The 17137-nt window shown below is 38.1% G+C and overlaps 1 protein-coding gene across 1 annotated transcript in view; it reads left to right on the top strand.

Annotated features, from left to right (window-relative positions):
• The window catches only part of TENM1 (teneurin transmembrane protein 1), a 1003294-nt gene that overhangs the window by 328798 nt on the left and 657359 nt on the right, over positions 1-17137 (top strand). The window contains exon 4 of the mRNA XM_080653537.1: positions 16478-16756. Within this exon, the coding sequence (XP_080509663.1) occupies positions 16540-16756 (217 nt within the window). The 5' untranslated portion in view covers positions 16478-16539. The remainder of the gene's footprint in view (positions 1-16477; positions 16757-17137) is intronic.

The raw sequence follows: 17137 nt of genomic DNA, 5'->3' as shown, positions 1-17137 counted from the left end.
TGGATGTTAGATCTAGATATTGTTGCTTAATAGAAATACAATGCAGGACACATAGATATTTTTTTTAAATTTTGGAAGCCATAAAAAAGAAAAAAAAATAAACAGGTGAAATTAATTTTCATAATATATTTTACTTAACCTAATATATCAAAATGTTATCCTGTTAATGTATAATCAATATAAAATTATTAACAAGACTTTTTACATTGCTTTTCTTATATTAAGTCTTTGAAATATTAAGCAAAACCTCGCAAATTCCAATATATAACCTTTCTATAAATTTTTGCCATTAAAAGATCAGTGATTTAGGCAGGATTTCTGGCTGTGTCCTGCTGAGTATCCATTTCTTAAAAATCATCTATGAATTATAAAACTTGACAAATTGACAAAAACAACCCTTTAAGCACCCTGGAAATCAACCAAAGGCCTACAAAGATCCAACAATTGGTTATACTTGAATAAACTATTTTACTTTGGGTAATAAAAGTGGGAATCTATGGTATTTTTGCCTTCAGTTGCTCATACCTCACTCCCTCAGATTGATCAATTCTCATGGTGGGGCAGGATTAAGAACTGTAGCTGAACTATCATGGTAGGTGGTTCACTTGATGTGGAGAGGTACATGATGCCCTTGTCTAGTGACACTGTTGGTAGAAGTGACCACCTTGGTGAAGTTGGGCCAGTAGGAAGGGCCAACAGTTCTGCTAACCTGAGGTTGTGAAAACATATTCCTATCTAAGACTGTGCACATGTGCAGCAGACAGTGGAGACTTGAGAGGCTCAAGCCAGCCATGCACTGTCAACTCGGTGGCAGTGCACAGAGGAGATATATAAAGGCTCAATGGAAAAGAAAAGTTGTGACAAACTTAAAAATGGTATTAACTTTGAATGTGCTCCCTTTCTCACACACAGATCTATTGGCAGAAGATAAAACCCTTACAGGCTTGAGATGGTTTAGCACAACCTCTGTACAATCATTGACCACAAAACTACAAAGACAGAGTTCACTCTTAGTAAGCCAGGCTTAAAATAAAAGAATATAACAAAAATCTTCATATATAATCCAAAATGTCCAATTTTCAACAAAAAACAAATTACACAAAAAAAATAGGAGAGCATGACATACACTCAGTAAAAAAAAAAAAAGTCAATTTGAACTGTCTTCTGAGGTAGCAATTAGCCAACAGGTCTTCAAAGCAACTATAATTATGCTCAAAGAAGGAAGGGAAACCATGAATGAAGACTTAATGGAAAGTATGACAAAAATGAACAAAGTAGTGGTTTTGAAGAAGGAAGTAGAAATTATAGAAAGAACAAAATGGAATTCTATGATTGGAAAGCACAATAATTGAAATGTTCACTACAGGAACTCAACAGCAGATTCAGGTTAGGAGAAAGGGTTTGGTAACTTGAATGTTTATCTATAGAAATTGTCCATTGTGAAGAACAGACAGAAAAAAAAATCGAAGAAGAATGAACAGAGCCTCAGGTACATGTGGGGCGGCATCAAAAATATCAACATATGCATAATAATATGACTCCCAGAAGGAGAGGTGAAAAAGAAAAGGCAGAACATCCTTAGCAAAAATATTTGCAAATTCAACACAACATGTGAAAAAGGATTATATTCAGAAGTAAAGAGGATGTGAAATACTGATACATGCCACAACATGGATGAACAAGAACATTATGAAAGTGTTGTGAAAGAACTCAGATGCAAAAGACCACATATTGTATGATTCCACTTGCAGAAAATGTTCAGAATAGGCAAATCCATAGAGACAGAAAGCATATTAGTAGTTGCCAAGGCCTGGAGGGAGGTTAAATTGGGAGTGATTGCTTAACGTATGTGGGAATTATTTTTAGGGTGAAAGAAATTTTTTTAAAAACTGGTTGGTGGTCATGGTTTCATAACTCTATAAATGTATCCCATATCTTTGAATTTTACATTTAAAATGAGTGAATTGTATATTATGTAAATTATACTTCAATAAAACTGTTTAATAAAGAAATAGTAAATAAACCAACAACAAGAATAAAACAAAAATATCAGTAACATTGACTCCCTGAGTAACATTTTTCAAAACAATAGATAACCTAGAATTGATACATTTATAATTGCAAAATTTATTAATTTACAATAGTAATTATAAAATACTTTACCATTGACATGGTATTTTCATATATATTATTTTAGTGGGAATATTTCTGCCAGCACTCTGAGAGAGAAGGCCATTTGGCCTTTATTATGCAAAGGAAGAGAGGTTAGCTGATTTATTCAATGTCATACACTAAGTAGCACAAGATGGGTCCAATCTCAGACTTACTGACTTCAAGTTCCGTGACCTTCCTACTACATTATGCCAACCTTGATTCTCTATGGAGGCAACCCAGTTGTAATTATGTTGTATTACTCCCTGTAGGGGAATATGGAAACTTAAGATATTAGAAGAGGGAATCACAAAGGTGAAAATTACAGTGAGATCTGTGCTGTGTACTTACTGCGTATTTGTTGGTAGGAAGCTGAAGAAGTCTAGTAAATTTCCTGCTTGTGTCCTGGAATGATGCAGAGATCTGTATCAGATTGATCACACATTGACCCAGCAACACCAAGTCAATTCAAATTTCTTTTCATCTGCGGTGTCCGGTAAAAGCAAATTGTGGTAGACAAGGGAAATTGTGTTGCAGACCCACACTTGGTAACCTTGCAGAACAGTCATGTCTTTATAGTTTCATTGGTTTCACTCATGGCATCTTGGGACCCTTCCACTCAGGTCTTAATTCCCTCTTTTCTGGGCATCTTTATGCCATCCTTGCCCAGGAAGCTTATTTTGTTACATAAGCAAGGCAAAATACCTTTCAGATGCTGTGTAAGATCTAGACTAGAGGCTACTTGATCTCCTAAGCTGCAACCTAAAGTCTTGCCTGAGTTTTCCACTCTGGTTTCATCTGCTTCTTTTGAATCTTAAATCAGAATCTGTGACCCTTGTATGGCAAAGAGATTAAGCATATAAGCTCTGGATCTGGACCTTTTTTATTTGAATTCTAGCTCTATCAGCTGTGTGATCTTTGTGAAATTACCTAACCTTTCTATGCCTCCGTTTGTGTTTTTTTTTTTTATTTGTAAAATGAGGGAAATACCTAATTATAAAATTTTAAAGGATTAAATGCAATTATGTTCTTAAAGAGTGCTTGAATCTTCTTTCTAGTCCTTTTAATTAAGCAAGCTGACAATTGAACTTATACTGGGGGCTTTCCTATGGTACTTGTATGTTTAAAACTTTCAATCATATTATTGTCTTTTTTTTAATTTAATAAATCTATATTGTTTAGATTATTACAATTGTTCCTCTTTTTTCCCCCATAGCTCCCTCCATCCGGTTCCCACCCCACCTTCTGCCCTTACCCCCTCCCCACTGTCCTCATCTATAGGTGTATGATTTTTGTCCAGTCTCTTCCAGCACCCCCCACACCCCTTTCCCCCCAAGAATTGTTAGTCCACTCCCTTTCTATGCCCCTGATTCTATTATATTCACCAGTTTATTCTGTTCATCAGATTTTTTTATTCACTTGATTTTTAGATTCACTTGTTGATAGATATGTATTTGTTGTTCATAATTTTTATCTTTACCTTTTTCTTCTTCTTCCTCTTCTTAAAGAATACCTTTCAGCATTTCATATAATACCGGTTTGGTGGTGATGAACTCCTTTAGCTTTTTCTTATCTGTGAAGCTCTTTATCTGCCCTTCAATTCTGAATGATAGCTTTGCTGGGTAGAGTACTCTTGGTTGTGGGTTCTTGCTATTCATCACTTTGAATATTTCTTGCCACTCCCGTCTGGCCTGCATAGTTTCTGTTGAGAAATCCACTGACAGTCGTTTGGGTGCTCCCTTGTAGGTAATTAACTGTTTTTCTCTTGCTACTTTTAATATTCTCTCTTTGTCTTTTGATCTTGGCATTTTAATTATGATGTGTCTTGGTGTGGTCCTCTTTGGATTCCTTTTGTTTGGGGTTCTGTGCCCTTCCTGGACTTGTAAGTCTATTTCTTTCACCATGTGGGTGAAGTTTTCTGTCATTATTTCTTCAAATAAGTTTGCAGTATCTTGCTCTCTCTTTTCTTCTGGCACCCCCATAATTCTGATGTTGGTATGCTTGAAGTTGTCCCAGAGGCTTCTTACACTATCTTCATATTTTTGGATTCTTTTTTCTTTTTGCTTTTCCGGTTGAGTGTTTTTTGCTTCTTTGTATTTCAAATCTTTGACTTGATTCTTGTGATCCTCTAGTCTGCTGTAAGATCTCTGTATATTTTTTATTTTAGTCAGTGTATGCTTAATTTCTAGTTGGTCCTTTTTCATATCCTTGAGGGTCTTGCTATATTTATCAGCATTTTCTAGAAAATTCTTGAAAAACCTTATAACCGTGGTTTTGAACTCAAAACCAGTTGTTTGCTTTCCTCCATTTCTTTTATTTGTGACCTATTTGTTTGTCTCCGCATTTTGGCTGCTTCCCTGAGTTGATAGAGTGGCTTTGTGTGCTAGGTGTCCTATAGGGCCCAGTGGCTCAGCCTCCCCAGTTACCTGAGGTGGACACTCTTGGTGCACCGCTTTGTGGGCTGTGTGCACAGTCTTGTTGTAGTTAAGCCTTGATTGTTGTTGGTATCACTGGGAGGAATTGACCTCCAGGCAAATTGGCTGTGAGTATCAGCTGTGTCTACACTGGGAGAACTGTGCTGAAGACACCCTTATGGGAGAAGATTGCAAAAGCCTCTGTGCTCAGCTTGAATGGGGCAGAGTCTCAGGGCGGAGCAGACAGCATTGGTTTCCCCTCAGCCCTGCTCTAACAGGCCCCTGTGTCTCAGTGTCCCGTGGTAATCGCTGCAAGCACCTCTGAGAGAATGCCACCCTCGAGTTCCGCCCACTGCCAGACAGTCCAATTTCTACGCGTATGAGTCTGGGTCCCCAGAGTCTCGCCCGGAACTGGAGTTCAGTGCAGTTGGGAGCTTTTATCTCCCTCCCGCTTGAGAAAGCCAGCCGCACACTCAGTTGCCAGTCCTCTCCGTGCGCGCTTCTCAGTACCTCTGCCTCCTGCAGCTCCTCTGAGTCTCAGTGTGCTTTTCTCTTTCCTTCTAGTTGTAGAATTTCCACTCAGCCAGCCTTCCTGTGGTTCTGGATGATGTCCATTTTGTCTTTTAGTTGTAGTTTTGTAATTGTTGTGTGAGGCAGCAGTTTAGGTGTTTACCTATGCTGCCATCTTGGTTTCTCTCAATCATATTATTTTCATGTGCTAGCCATAGAAGTCCTGTGAGGTTCATAGGATTAATGATATTAAATCCCCCCACATTTATAGATGAGAGAATGGTGGCACACTACTTTGTCATAAAGCCTGATCTAGAACTTACATTTTAGGATTCTGTCATAGGGCTCTTTGTAATATAACCTGCTGCCTTTTCTCTAGTTAGGTTTTACCAAGAAAAGCAAAATGCTTAGTGCAAACCTCTGCAACCAATTATTAATCTGTTTCCACCCCTACAATTAAGTCACTTAAGGGTCTACTTCTTTGTATCATAAGTTAAGGTAATTTGGTTAGCTTCTTTTCTGTCTCTTATTTAAAATAATTGAAAATGAAGTTCAAGTGGTAAGCAATAAAAATATTTCTGCTCTCAGCTGTTATGCATGAAACTTGAGAGGGTTATAGGTAAAATGCAGATTTGACTGAACTAATGGAGAAGATGGATGGCAATAGAGAGCTATGCTAATGCTTGTTATTTGAAAACTAGAAGAAAGTGATATCTTTGGTTGTTCAATACAATATTTAAAGCTTATAACATTTCAAGATAGCATATTAAATTTGATGCTACATTTTGGATAAGTATGTTAATGCTAAAATTACTATGGAATGTACAAAACCCTAGTGGATTCATTGTAAAAAAGTGAATTGAATATGATTGTTTACTTGGGGAAATAAGCAGCTATTGTTCTTCTCAAAAGAGTAAAAAAGCTTTTTATACATTGAGCTACCTTCAATTTTTTTGAAAATTGTTCCCCATATGAACAGTTTAGCTCATTTACATAATCCACCACAAAGGATATTGAGAAGTTATAGGAGAAAGATAATTTGAAATTACTTTAGAAAGTTGTTTCCGTTCCAAAAGAGATGGTGTGATAAAGGCAGTTGTCACTGCAACTTAGGGATGTATTATTATTTTCAAATTACTAAGGGGAAGAGATGTTGTAGGTACTTACACAATTTTAAAAAATCCCTGTCTCAGTGAATTTGAAATATAAACCACAGATTCTGGACCCTGATTTTGGCATGCACTAAGCTGTTGCCATTTATCTATTGGTAATTATGAAATGCTCAGTAAACCTTTAAAATTTATATATATATATTTCCTATATAATAAAAGGCTAATATGCAAATCGACTGAACGGCGGAATGACCGGTCACTATGATGCACACTGACTACCAAGGGGCAGACAGTCAATGCAGGAGCTTCCCCCTGGTGGTCAGTGCACTCCCATAGGGGAAGCACTGCTCAGCCAGAAGCCCTGAGCTCGGCTCATTGGTGACGAGCGCAGTGGTGGTGGCAGGAGCCTGTACGGCCTCTGTGACAGTGCTAAGGATGTCCAACTGATGGGGAGTGGGCCTATTCCATCAGTTGGAAATCCCCTGAGGGCTTCCGGACTGCGAGGGGGCACAGGCCGGGCTGAGGGACCCCTTGGAGTGCATGAATTTCGTGCACCGGGCCTCTAGTGTGTGTATATATATATATATATGCCTAAGCGACCGTTACAACCGAATGATTGGTCACTATGATGCTCACTGACCACCAGGGGGCAGACGCTCAATGCAGGAGCTGCCCCCTGGTGGTCAGTGCGTTCCCACAGCCAACCTCCTGTGGCTGGCCAACCTCCCACGGTCCCTCCCCCTGGCCGGCCAACCTCCTGTGGTCCCTCCCCACAGCTGGCCGGCCCAGATGGCCCCGATTGGGACTGGTTGAGATGGCCCCGATTGGGACTGGTCGAGATGGCCCCGATCGGCCCCAATCACTGGCCAGGCCAGAGTACCCCACCCATGCACAAATTTGTGCACCGGGCCTCTAGTGTGTGTGTGTGTGTGTGTGTGTGTGTGTGTGTGTGTGTGTGTGTATCACGAGATATCAACTTACACCTTTTAGAGTGGTCATTATCAATAAAACAAAATAAAATTGTGGTATATATAGTTCCAGTCCCCAAGAAGTTTTTCAAACTTGTGTGTGTGTTGAAGGAGGTGCTTTGGAGTCCAGATCACTAAGCAGCACTGGAGAACACTAAATGAGAGTAAAAGTCCAGAGTAATTGGTCTAGAGTTCTGGCTGTTCATTTTTCTTTTAAAAACATCTTCCAGGTTAGAGTTTCTTTGTGGAATCTAGTGACACCACCAACTTTTCTATTCACTTCTTTTTTCTCTCTCTCCATTTGCCTCATGTGCTCCAACATCAATATTTATAAAAAATGTTTGGAGTTTTTATCCAAAAATAATAAGAATAAAAGGACACAAGCAGTCAGAAAAACAACAGAGCATCTACAAAAAGAGGTGTGAGATTAATTAATCATCACTCTTTAGTTGTGAAATTAAGTGACTTCTATGTTTCTCTTTCAAAATGGCCTAAAGAGCCTGCCTAGGCACCAGGAGGACATCCTCTCCAGCTGTTCTCAGAACTGAGTCATACCAGTTTTGAAGAATTATTTTTCCTGGAAGGACCTTTTATTTTCCCATTGTAAGATTTTTTAAATTCTAATATAACTATTAGTGTAAACAAATCCATGTGAACCAAAGTGGTAAGCAGAATTTCAACTCTTGAGTGTTATCTCTTCCTTATAATAGAATATCCTTGTACCACAAAAGTAGTCTACTTGGAAAGCCATCATTTCCTAGATAATCAGTTCCATATGCAGTACATAAAATTCTCAACCTCTCTCCTAAAACATGATGCTATATTTCTCTTTTGATTTACTAAAATGTCATGGTTGTATTCATGAGACCAAGTAACTGGCAATTTCCATGACAAAGTCAAACTTTAGTGCCTTAGTCTTAATGTAACTATCTAGGCTCTTATCACACAACAATTGATTTTTTTAAACATTAGAATTCAGTCAAACTACAATTTATTTGGTGAATAACTTAAATGAAGTCCATCAAGCAGCTGTTGAGTAATTAGAAACTAACAAATTATTTTCAGAAAAATTCTCAATTATACCAAGTTTGTCATATGTTTCTAAAGCAACTGATTTATGTCTGGACAGTGATCATGCTTTCCTCTTAGTATAATGTTCTTTCATCTAAAACGGGCAAAAATAAAAAGTGAAAAAAACAAGCTATGATAGATACTTTCACCAAATACTATAAAGACTTGATTTGTTTGTTATATTGCACCAGTATAGCTTACTTTTAAAAAACTTACTAAGATCCCCAGTGGTTAAATGCACAAGAGCCATAAATACATTGTTCACAGGAAAGGAAATAGCACTAGCAAACACATGTAGGAAAATATTCAGCCTCGCTGATAAGAACTGCAAACTAAAAGAAGATACCTTTAATTTAATTATTTCAAATAGACATTAAAAAATAATACACAAAGTTGTCAAAAGTACAGTGAGAGAAGATTGTTCCCACACATTGTCATGGCAGTGTAAATCTACCCCAAAGCCCCCAAATGTTCAAACCTATTGGTTCATTAATTCAACTTTTTGGAGTTCGTCCTAAAGAAATAATAAAAATGTTGAAGGTGTTCATGTTATATTCATATTGATATGAAATTTTTGGACTGGAACCCAGATTCTTTGTCCGCTGGAGTCGAAGAATGAATCTATGGACAGAGGGTAGTAGAGCAAAGGTGGAGATTTATTGAAGAACAAGTACAGACTCCCACATGGGGAGAGGGGAAGAGTCCCACAGAATGGACTCCCACATGGGGAGAGGGGAAGGGTCCCACCAACTTCCTGTTTCCATGGTTTATAAGGGCTGTAGTTCCTGCATCTTGATATCCCCTGTGATTGGTCAGTATTCCCTTTCCAATTGGTTACTATTAGTGACTCCTGAACTCAAAGGTCAAACACCACGTGGGACATGTGATGCCCTCCTCCCTCATTGTTCTTTTCTTTCTGGGCTTCCTTCCTTCTTCTTTATTTTGTAAATATAGACCTTTTTGGCTCCTTCCAGGTCCCTTGTCTTATGTAAATGCAACTGTTGCTGCTCCCTGCACCTGGCTTCCTTGTGCTGTGGAGATGTACCTTCTCCCAATTTGTGGCCCTATGTTTTTTTCCCAAGGACCCCAATTCTAAAAATTCCCTTAACCTGCCTATATCCCCCTAAAGTTCCTGTTTCAATATTAATTCACTTTAAGACTTTAAATGGGGGGAGAAGAATGAAAATATCCAATAATAGGGAATGGGCATGTAAATTATAGTACATCCACTCTGCACTGCTTTTAAAAATCACAGTTATAGAAATGGTGTAGAAACATGCAGAAAACATCTAGAATGAAGGAAGCAACATGACAAAAATGTATGTGTATATTATTACTAGAAGGAAATGGACCAGAATGACAGCAGTCACACTTACAGACTGGTAGGGCTATGGTGGAGATTTCTTCCTCGATTTTGTAAAGATTTAAGTGATTATGTTACTTTTATAGCTTCTTCTCTTGCCCACAATAGATTACTACTTAAGTGATTCCTTAAGTAAAACAAAGAAGGGTGAGAGAAAAATCAGCCAAGAGCTCACATTTCTTTTAAGGTCTCCCTAAATCCAGGGTTTTCTGAATCAGTCAATCTGAATTCATGTTAAAGGTCCTGTTGAGGAAACGTTATTGTAATATTTGCAAAGAGTTCTATCCCCTTTGGTAGATATTCTCCTGGTAATTGGTGGCATCCTTTCCTCTGTCTGTTATGCTATGAATGTCTGCTTTCATTGGGCAATGTCCTATGACCCTTTAATTTTTTTCTGGAGTGGAGTGAGCCTTTTTGGTGAAGACCCCAACTAATAAAATAGCTGCTATCAGTAGGACAGGCCTGTCTATGCTGAGGATGAACCAGGAACATTTTTCATTTGGAGGAGCATCTATAATAATAAAAGCATAATATGCTAATTAGACTGGACAGCCGAACGACCTTCCAGACATCATTCCGGATGTCCTTCTGGATGAAGCCAAAGCAGCAGGGGCCAGGGCAGAGGCAGTTAGGGGCAATCAGGCAAACAGGTGAGAAGTTAGGGGTGAACAGGCAGGCAGGCGAGTGGTTAGGGGTGATCAGGCAGGCAGGCAAGCAGTTAGGGGCGATCAGGCAGGCAGGCAGAGTGGTTAGGGGTGATCAGGCAGGCAGGCGAGTGGTTAGGGGTGGTCAGTCAGGCAGGCAAGCAGTTAGGGGTGATCAGGCAGACATGCAGAGTGGTTAGGGGCAATGAGGCAGGCAGGCGAGTGGTTAGGGGTGATCAGGCAGGCAGGCAGGCAAGTGGTTAGGAGACATTGTCCTGGAATGTGAGAGGGATGTCTGACTGCCAGCAGTTGGACATCCCCTGAGGGGTCCTGGATTGCAAGAGGGTACATCCTGAGCTGAGGGACCCTCCCCCCCATGCACGAATTTCATGCACTGGGCCTCTAGTTATATCTAATTAAGAATGAGAAATGGAAAAAAAAATAAAAAGATAGAGGAAGAGGAACAGAGGTTAGTTCTAAGCTTGGATGCAATATATACACAGACCTGTGGATGGACTCAAAAGTAACATTTTAGTGAAGCTATCCTATAATAGATTGGAATGTGTGTAACAGGGATAGGAAGAGGAAGAGGAAAGGAAGTGAAAGGACAGGTGGGGAGGGGAAATGATAAATAATGTAAACTTGGCCTTGAATATACCCACTGTGTGTTTTTTTTTTTTTTTTTGTCAACCTATACTTACTTCAATTTCATGTGCAATTGTTGGATTGTAGAGCTGGAAAATCTCTTTGGGATATTATAATCTTATTACCTTTATAGAAATTAGAGGCCCTGAGAGATGGAACCTTATGTACCTAAGACCATTAAGAGAGGGCCATGGCTAATATTCTCAGCCAGAAAAAGGAATAAAATCTTACACCATTTGTGATAGCATGGATGGACCTAGAGGGCATTATGCTAAGTGAAATAAGTCAGTAGGAGAAAAACAAATACCATATGATTTCACTTATATATGGAATCTAAACACCACTATAAACAAAGAAATAAAACAGAAACAGACTCATAGATACAGAGAATAGACTAATGGTTGCCAGAGGGTAGGGGGATTGGAGGACTGGGTGAAAAAGGTGAAAGGAAGAGGAAGTAGAGATTAGTAGTAACAAAATAGTCATGGGGGTGTAAAGCATAGTGTAAGGAATGTAGTCAATAATATTGTAATAACTATGTATGGTGTCAGGTGGGTACTAGAAATATTGGGAGGAACACTTTGTAAAGTATGTAATTTTCTAACCACCATGCTGTACACTTGAAACTAATATAAAATAATATTGAATATAAACTGTAATTGAAAAAATAAAAACTAAAATAATTTTTTTAAAGTTTATTATTATCAAAGTATAGAGAAATAAAAAATTGTTTTGATGTGAATACACTGTATGTAAGACAGGTTTTTCTGTGAGTAGACCATATCATTACCATAACTAAATAACATTTGCTTGTCAGTGGACCTCCAGTATGCCAGGTTGGGCACTAAATGCAAAAAAAAAACAATTAACCAATATGAGCCTATATTTGACCTGAGAGTATTTGAAACAGCATCTTTTCAGAATTAGATTTGAACTTAAACTTTGTTAGATTTAAAATATTAATATTTTTCTTACTATTTTCCCACTTTCTGATTTTCGGAAAGTGAACTATGTGTGAGTGAATTTAAGCTCTGCCTCTGAATATTTTGGTAAATAATTACAGTTCCATACTTTTACAGGACTGCAGAGTTGGGTGTGCCTTCATATCATGTACCCAAATAGATCTGGGAGGTGGCCTCTGCCTTCTAGGTCTGCTGAAACAAATTTTAAGACAAGAAGTTGTGGTTGAGGGTCTGGGAATAAGGAAGGCTTATTTTTTTTTATTTATACCAATGTTGTGGTCTAAAGGAAGATTGCTTCCAAGGACACCTTGAATAGATCTTGAATAGATCTTTCCTGGCTGATATATAGCTGCATTTAGCTGTATTTAAATCTTCAAGAATGGTTTGAAATGGCTATAGGAATCTCTCTCTCTCTCTCTCTCTCTCTCTCTCTCTCTCTCTCTCTCTCTCTCTCTCTCTCTCTCTTTCTCTCCCAAATAAACACACTGAAGGAAAAGAAAATTTCTAGATTTCCATACATAAAAAATAAGGGTGATTTGAACATGATAAATCATAGATGCCAAAAGTCAACATTAGTCATTAGAATTGATATGTTTTTCATTTTTAAATTTAACTTGTTAGTTTTGAATACAGTTTAAAGAAGTATAAATTCATAACCAACTGAGGCTTAAGAGCAAGTGTTATTTTGGCTATATCTCTGCCATATTAATCCCAGTCAGAATGAACCAAAGGCTTTATTGAAAAAGCAGGTGAGAGATGGGAAATATGTTTTAGAAAATAAAATGATATCTATTTATCTCTATAACAGAAAGCATTTTAAGTTATTTTAAAATATAAGACCCTTGACTGACATTTTTGTATTATCAATGTCCTTATGTGGAAAATAGCTCTCCACTCCTACTTGATAAACTTTCATTTTTTAAAAATATATTTTATTAATATTTTACAGAGAGGAAGGGAGAGGGATAGAGAGCTAGAAACATCGATGAGAGAGAAACATCGATCAGCTGCCTCCTGCACACCTCCCACTGGGGATGTGCCCGTAACCAAGGTACATGCCCTTGACCGGAATCAAACCCAGGACCCTTCAGTACGCAGGCCGACGCTCTATCCACTGAGCCAAACCGGTTTTGGCGATAAACTTTCATTTTTTAATGAACAAAGAACTCTATGTATGTGTTAGCTGAAATGAACTTAGATGAATTTTATTGATTAAAGGGTGAAAGTACAATCCTCAGCTGCAAAAATGCATCTCTGGAAGTCTGCTGTTGGTACATTTCTCACTTTGAACTGCTTGTAGCAAAGTAAATGCCTATAATCAAGAAAAGGTTCCCCTTACCCCTTTAGTTCTTCCATCTGGTTGAATAATTGAAACCACTTACAGAAGATTAACAAGAGACAATCAACATTTTAATAAGTGCACATGGGGAATTCACATAAGCATGAAAATCCCAAAGACAGCAATGCGATATTAAATATATAAGACATTTTTGGACAAAGGATAAAATGGGGATAGGAACTGGATTTCAGAAGTGAGAGTGGGTGATTTACAGGTGTTTGAGGAGAAGTGGAACACATGTCAGGAAAACATTTTTCTAGGCAACCCAGAAACAATGGGACACAAGGTGTGGGGTGTAACAGACTTGGAGTGTAAGTCAAGGCTCTCTTCCTAAAGCAGGATTTTCTATCTGAATCTCTTAAGAAAAAAGGGGAACTAAAAAACTGTTTCTAAGCTTGTTGGACTTTAATTGATTTTAGTTCAAAATAATGTGCTTGCCAGAGTGACACATTTTAGGGGCACTTGGTCCAGACCCCCACATAAATGTGTACCTTCTGAGCAACATGCAGTGGGAACCTAAAAGTAAAACAGTTAAAACTGGTCTTATAAGTTAGCTGCTGAATGGAATTTCAGTGGTTGTGGCGATGGCATTGGTGATGAACAAATAAGCAAATCAAGTACAGCCCTTTCCCAATATCTTCATCTTTGGTGCTCGATCATTACTTTGTCTTTCTTTGTAAGAGTCATTGCATTTTGCTTTGTAGTAGAATTGTTTATCACTTGCATAAGTTGTGAGCTTCTTGGGCAGAGAATATGGCCTATTCATTTTTACATTCTTTCTATCCCCTATTGTGAGGCCTTGGCAATTTTTATTCAACTCATTCAATAAGTACTAGTCAAATGTCTACTATATACTAAACACTGTGCTTATTCTGGGGCTGTAGCAATGATGGAACAAACAAAAGTACCTATCATCATGGAGCAGACAATAAATAATTAATCAAAATATATAGTGTCATCTGGTGATAAGTGCTATGCAAGACAGGAAGGAGCATGAGAAGTGACATTTTTTTCTTGTTTACAATGGGAAGTTTCAAAGGCCCTAAGGTGGAAACATGCCTATTTTCAGAGGCAGCAAGAAGGCTAGTACATCTAGAGTGAATGAGATAGGGAAATTACCAGGGGATGCATTGGGAAAGGTTAGGTCAGGTTAGGTTAGGTTGAGGTAGACCTTCTAGAGGGCCTTATAGGTCACTTTGGCTTTTATTTAGAAGGAAACAGGACAACATGACTTCAATTTTTAAAGCTTCATTCTGTCTGTAGTATGGGGAATGTGCTAGAAGGGACTAATGGCATAAGCAGCAGATCTATTAGGAGGCTATTACATTAATCCAGGTAAGATATTATGGCTTGAACAAATGTTTTAGTAGAGCAGTGGACAGGTATTATTGGATTCTGGATATATTTCACAGGTAGCTCCAATAGGCTTTACTAATGGATTGTATGTGGGATGTGAAAGAGAGGAATCCAGGATGACTTGACATTCCGTGGCCTGAACAAACAGAAGAATGGAGTTGCCATTTACCAAGATGGAGAAGATTGTGTGAGGAGTAAGTTTGGGAGTGGGTGGGAATCAGGAGCTCAGTTTTGAATATACTAAGTTTGAGATGCCTTTTAAATATCCAAGTGGAGATATTGAGATGGATATTCAAGTCTGTGACTCATAGGTGAGATATATGCTGGAGCTATAAATTGGGGAGTTATTAGTGTTTAGACAAATATGGAGCCATGAGTTAGCATGAGATTAGATTGCTGTTGAATCATCAGTATATATTCATTTATAGTACATTATCTGTTTTTCCTCTAAGTATGCTCATCGTTGATATTATTTCAAACCAAAGTAGGTTTCTCTGTAGACCATTTATAGAATTTGTAGTTTCTGGAGTTAAATAGTTTCTGCTATGTATGTGCCTAGAGTAGTGCTAAGTGATACGGGGGGAGGGGGCGGGGGGACATAAAGAAGTATGATACTCAAATTCTGCCTTCAAGGACCTTAATACTACATTAGGTTAATAAGACTTTGACTTGTGAAACTTTGTTCCTACCACAAAGTATTATGTATCACTGAATGCATATCAGTCAATCCATGAGCTTTATTGAGTGTTTTTGCCTGTATGTGTTTACTATACATTCAATAGGAATTTCAAAAAGTGAGGTACTCTCCATAATAGAGGTGCCACCACCTAGATGTCCGTAGATTTCTTTGAAAAATCCATCTGGTGAAAATCTGAAGAAGAAGAAAGGAGTCCATTTCATTGCAAACTAAAATAATGAAGTTATTTGTTTTCGAACTAAGGTTGTCTTTTTTAATTAACATTGTATGAAAGGACCAATTTGCAAAAATTACAGCAGTGGATGAATATCATGATCAAATAATGTAAAGAATGAAAAGAAGCACATTTTTTCCCAGAGCTTTAAACTTTTCAGATGACTTTGACATCTCAGATGGCATTTGACCTTCTTGACCCTCTTAGGTCTGAATAAGGCCTATAGTGCCTTGACTTGTCCTCAGAGCCTCAGTGGCTCCTAGCCCTGCATTCTGTGAGGAACAGGGTTCTTTCAGTGATTTATCATGAAGTTTAAAATTTTTATTTCTAAACCCAATTTAGATCCTGCTGTTGCTATACCAGTGTACTCACCAGAAGCATTGTTTACATCCTCTCGCTGCTATGAAGAACAAGAATTTACCACCACCTAACTCATTAAAAATGCTCTGCAAGCCTGAGGCTCAAAAGTCACAATATGAGCACAAAGAGCTCAGAGCCCCTCAAGGACACTATTTCATGAGCTCCTCTCAGAATCCTTCCCTTCCTCAGAGCCTCTGTCTTAAGTGCAATATTAAACCAGAGGCAAGAAGGTGTGGTTTTTTTTCCCCAGAATATAGTTCTCCTCCTGGCTTTCATTTCAAATATGGGATGTGCTGGGTTAATATTTGTACTCCTGGCCACTTTCAAATCTTATAATGTTTTTTAATCAAACTACTGACTTTAAAAACATGTACACACCATACAACAATGTTATCTTTTATTTACATTCCAATACAAATATTTTTGAAGTCGGTCTCTCTTTTACCTTTGAGTATTTTCTGTTACTGCAACCTCCAGCTTATTCCTAAATGCTTGACAATGTATGCATGTAACTCAGTGTTATTATTGCCTCCGGCTAGCTTCATGTCAACTAGTTTGCCTTTTACTTCTCTCCTTTGATAGTATGATCAGGACCAATTGTGAATCTGCCAGATGCATTTCCTCACAAAAGGACAAATCTAAGACAGCTTGTGTTTTTCCCTGTCTTTCAGGGCTGCTCACATTAAAGGAGTTCCTCTTCCCTTTTTATGAAACTGAGCTTGCTTAATCAGAGATGGAGCAAACAGACTGCAAACCCTACCAGCCTCTGTCTAAAGTCAAGCATGAAATGGATCTAGCTTATACCAGTTCTTCTGATGAGAGTGAAGATGGAAGAAAACCAAGGCAGTCATACAACTCCAGAGAAACTCTGCATGAGTATAACCAAGAGCTGAGGATGAATTACAATAGCCAGAATAGAAAGAGGAAAGAAGTAGAGAAATCTACTCAAGGTATGTTTTTATTGGATTTTTGTAACCAATATTATTTCTCATTGGGAGATGCTTGTATGAGCAAACTTATGTTTCAAAAACAAATTTGCTGATGTTAACTGGTTAATAATCTGCACTGCTTGCATATGCTTAGTGAATCTTTTTCATATGTCAGCCCAGCTGAGGTTGTAGGTCACATGTGCTTTTTACAGATTATGCACAAATTTGGATGCAACAATCCTCTTATCAGAGCATGCAAAATTTGTCTAATCCTACAAATAGCCATTTACAGACTGAAGGATAAATAATTTGTAGTAAGATAAAAAGTAAACAGCCAAGTGCTTTTCAAGCCATTGGGTATATGGGGAGAAATTCTCAAATAGGTATTTGGCTTCCAAAAGA

This window comes from Plecotus auritus (genome assembly GCF_963455305.1).
Source record: "Plecotus auritus genome assembly, chromosome: X".
In the NCBI taxonomy this organism is placed as follows: Eukaryota; Metazoa; Chordata; class Mammalia; order Chiroptera; family Vespertilionidae; genus Plecotus; species Plecotus auritus.
Note: the sequence above shows the minus strand (reverse complement) of the source record. Positions and strands in the feature narration are given on the sequence as shown.